Source organism: Chenopodium album, chromosome 10, assembly GCF_948465745.1.
Source record: "Chenopodium album chromosome 10, dcCheAlbu1.1, whole genome shotgun sequence".
NCBI classification, from domain to species: Eukaryota; Viridiplantae; Streptophyta; class Magnoliopsida; order Caryophyllales; family Amaranthaceae; genus Chenopodium; species Chenopodium album.
The window spans coordinates 48,208,379-48,211,778 of record NC_137843.1 but is presented as its reverse complement, the minus strand read 5'-3'; the positions used below and the strand labels follow the sequence as shown (position 1 = coordinate 48,211,778).

The following is a 3,400-nucleotide window of genomic DNA, read 5'->3' as shown; positions in this document are numbered from 1 at the left end:
CTTGAATAAATCCTTAGAAGGATTTCCTTATTGCATTTCAATACTTGTACTTGTGTTTCCTTTGTTTGTGTATTTTCAATTCCAAAAGAAGAAATCAAATCTGAAGGCATTGGTTAAAAAAAAGTTGTAACCTCACCAAAAAGCGAGAGAGTTTGTGTTATGTTTGAATAAATAAAAAAAAACTATTTGTTTGTTGTAATCATATTTTGTTAAGTATTGACTTGATCATGATCTTTTAATAATAATGAATATTTCTACATGACCCTTAAGCATGCAATGCAAACATGAATGAAATCTAAACTTTGACATGATACACATACACCTATCTAAAGCTAGTAGGAGATTCACGTTTTTTTTCTTTTTTTTTTTTGCAAATCTCACAAATACAACACTGTACCAATCAAGCATAATACTTTTCAACTAATCAAGGTTGGTGAAATGAACAAACTCATTTCCATCAAGATCTATCAATTTTACTGCTCCCGCTGGTGTAAGATGTTTGACCAGGAAGGGACCAGACCAATTTAGCTTGAACTTTCCACGTGGATCATGAATCGGTGCTCGATTTTACTTAAGTACCAAATCTCCTTCTTGTATATTCCTTTCCCTGGCCTTTTTATTAAAAGCTCGAGCAATGCGTCTTTGATAAATTTGAATGTTGTGAAGGGATTGTAACCTTCGTTCACTTGCTTAAGAAAGCTCATCGTATCGTTCTTTAAACCATTGTTCTTCAAATATCTTGCTTTCATTCATTACGCGAAGCGATTGAATCTCTGTTTCAATTGGAAGAAGCGGATCCATTCCATATACCAAAGAGTATGGAGTTGTCCCAGTTGATGTTCGAATGGAAATTCTATATCCCCACAGTGCATAGGGAAGTTTATCAAGCCATTCTCTAGCCCTATCTGTCATCTTGGCGATTATCGTTTTGATGGTTTTGTTAGCTGCTTCAACAGCTCCATTGGTTTGAGGACAATATGGCGAAGATTGGTGATGCTTGATTTTGTACTTCTCAAGGGTTTCTTTAAGATGGCCTTCAAATTGTGAACCATTTTCAGAGATAATTTCAAAAGGTACCCCATACCGACATATAATGTTATTGATCACAAATTTTGAAACTTGTTTTGCCCCTAGTTTTGAATATGATGACGCCTCCACCCATTTCGAAAAATAATCAACAGCAACCAATATATATTGATGCCCGTTCGAAGCATTTGGATGTATTTTCCCAATGATATCTATGCCTCAGCTAGAAAAGGGCCATTGCGAAGTAAAATTATTCAGGCTAACAGGCGGCATATGATTAAGGTTTGCAAATAGCTGACATTTTTTGCATGTTCGTACGAAATGAATGCAATCACTTTCCAAGGTAGTCCAATAATACCCTGCTTGAAGAATCTTCCGAGCAAGCATTCGTCCATTCATATGAGGCCCACATTCTCCCCCATGTACTTCCTCCATGATCCTTTGTGTCTGTTCCCCATCGATACATAATTGCAAATTTCCATTGAAACTTTTATTATACAACAAACCTTTTAATATTGTGAAATGAGAAGCTAGCCTTCGAATAGCCAACATATCCTTCTTGTGACTCCCTTCAGGATATTCTCCATCAATTGGATACTTCTTGACTTTAGTATACCAAGCATCCTCATTGTCTTCTTGGGTTAATAGAGAAATTGTTGGTTTAAAATTAACCACTGGAATTTCTTTTTCTACAATCATTCTCGACTGTACCTTTACATCATCATCCCAAGTCAAATTTACCGCAAGATTTGCCAAAGCATCGGTGAAGCTGTTTTGCTCACGAGGGAGATGTTTGAACTCTATTTCGTCAAAGAATGGGATAAATTGTTGAAGATACTCCATGAACATTTGCAACCTTTCATCCCGAACTTTCTAAGCTCTAATAGTCTGGGAAATTATGAGATAAGAATCACAGTACACTGTGAGATTTTTTGCACCAGTTGCTAATGCTGCTTTGATTCCATAGATGCAAGCTTTATATTCAGCCGTGTTATTCGTCGTTGGGAAACTAAGCTTCACATCGAAGGGAATATGTACTCCATAAGGATCGATTAATAATACTCCTACACCATTGCCCCTCCTATTAGAGGCTCCGTCGAAATACATCTTCCATTGTGACATACTAAGATAAAAAATATGTTCATCTGGAAAATCGTCATCAAATTCATCACCCGATATAGGTCCATCAGCCAAAGCTTTAGATATAGCCCTCCCTTTAACAGACTTTTGATTCACACACTGAATGTCAAATTCTGACAATATCGCATGCCATCTTGCTATTCTTTCACTCAAGATTGGCTTCTCAAAAATGTACTTGATTGGATCTAACCTCGAAACCAGATAAGTAGTATGTGCTTGCAAATAATGTCGAAGCTTCTTTGTAGCGTAAATAAGGGCAATGCAAGCTCTTTCCAAAGGAGTGTATCTAGTTTCATACAGTAGGAACTTTTTGCTGAGGTAGTAGATAGCTATTTCCTTCCTTGTACCCTCTTAGTATTGTGCCAAGAGAGCTCCCGTGGCCGTTTCCGTGATAGTAAGATATAATATCAAGGACTGCCCCGGCTTTGGTGGCATTAAAACTAGAGGATTGGAGAGGTATTCTTTCATTGAATTGAATGAAGCCTGACATTCGTCATTCCATTTTGTAGGAACATTTTTCTTAAGTAACTTGAATATAGGTTCACACCAGGTTGTCAATTGTGATATGAACCTACTAACATATTGAATTCTACTAAGAAATCCCCGAATATCCTTTTCCGTTCTTGGTGGAGGAAGCTCTTGTATGGCCTTTACCTTGTCAGAGTCGACTTTAATGCCGTCCAACGAAGCCTAGAAGTTTTCCCGAAGTTACTCCAAATACACATTTTTGAGGATTCAATCTCAGATTGTATTTCCTAATTCTGTCAAAAAATGATTTTAAAGCATCAATGTGTGTCTCACGATCATGAATCTTGACAATCATGTCATCAACATAGACCTCCACAATATCATGGATGAGATCATGCAAAATCATCGTTGCAGCCCGTTAATAGGTGGCCTCAGCATTCTTAAATCCGAAGGGCATTGCTCTATAACAAAAGGTTCCCCATGGGGTAATAAAAGAAGTTTTTAACATGTCCTCTTTTGACATGAGTATCTGATTGTACCCTGAGAATCCGTCCAAGAATGAGAACATGGCGTGTCTGGCAGTGTTACCAACTAGAACATCAATGTGGGGCAATGGAAAATAGTATTTTCGTGATGCTGAATTTAAATCCCTAAAATTAATGCACACTCTGACCCTTCCATCCTTTTTAGGCACTACCACTACATTCGCCAGCCATTCCGGATGCTTGATTGGTTTGATGAATTTGGCATCAAGCTGCTTTTGAAT

The 3,400-nt window shown here is 37.5% G+C and overlaps 2 protein-coding genes across 2 annotated transcripts; both read right to left on the bottom strand.

The window, feature by feature from the left end:
• Nucleotides 1-690: 690 nt before the first annotated feature.
• On the bottom strand, nt 691-1,869 carry LOC145565300 (uncharacterized). Its single transcript, XM_081625349.1, has 2 exons — nt 1,362-1,869; nt 691-1,034 (listed from the first exon to the last, which is right to left on the bottom strand). Exons 1-2 carry the CDS (start codon nt 1,867-1,869, stop codon nt 691-693), a joined length of 852 nt encoding a protein of 283 aa, XP_081481475.1.
• A 30-nt stretch (nt 1,870-1,899) lies between these two features.
• Nucleotides 1,900-3,040, bottom strand: LOC145565299 (uncharacterized). Its single transcript, XM_081625348.1, has 2 exons — nt 2,844-3,040; nt 1,900-2,452 (listed from the first exon to the last, which is right to left on the bottom strand). Exons 1-2 carry the CDS (start codon nt 3,038-3,040, stop codon nt 1,900-1,902), a joined length of 750 nt encoding a protein of 249 aa, XP_081481474.1.
• Between the last annotated feature and the right edge of the window lie 360 nt (nt 3,041-3,400).

Bases quoted from the DNA above. Each gene is read 5' to 3' on its own strand.
- LOC145565300 (XM_081625349.1), bottom strand. From the start codon at position 1,869: ATGGAGTATCTTCAACAATTTATCCCATTCTTTGACGAAATAGAGTTC. The intron at 1,035-1,361 runs GTGATTGCATTC...CACAATTTGAAG, and splicing joins TTATTGGACTACCTTGGAAA to GCCATCTTAAAGAAACCCTT.
- LOC145565299 (XM_081625348.1), bottom strand. From the start codon at position 3,040: ATGATTTTGCATGATCTCATCCATGATATTGTGGAGGTCTATGTTGAT. The intron at 2,453-2,843 runs GCATTAAAGTCG...GTATGAAACTAG, and splicing joins CTTCTAGGCTTCGTTGGACG to ATACACTCCTTTGGAAAGAG.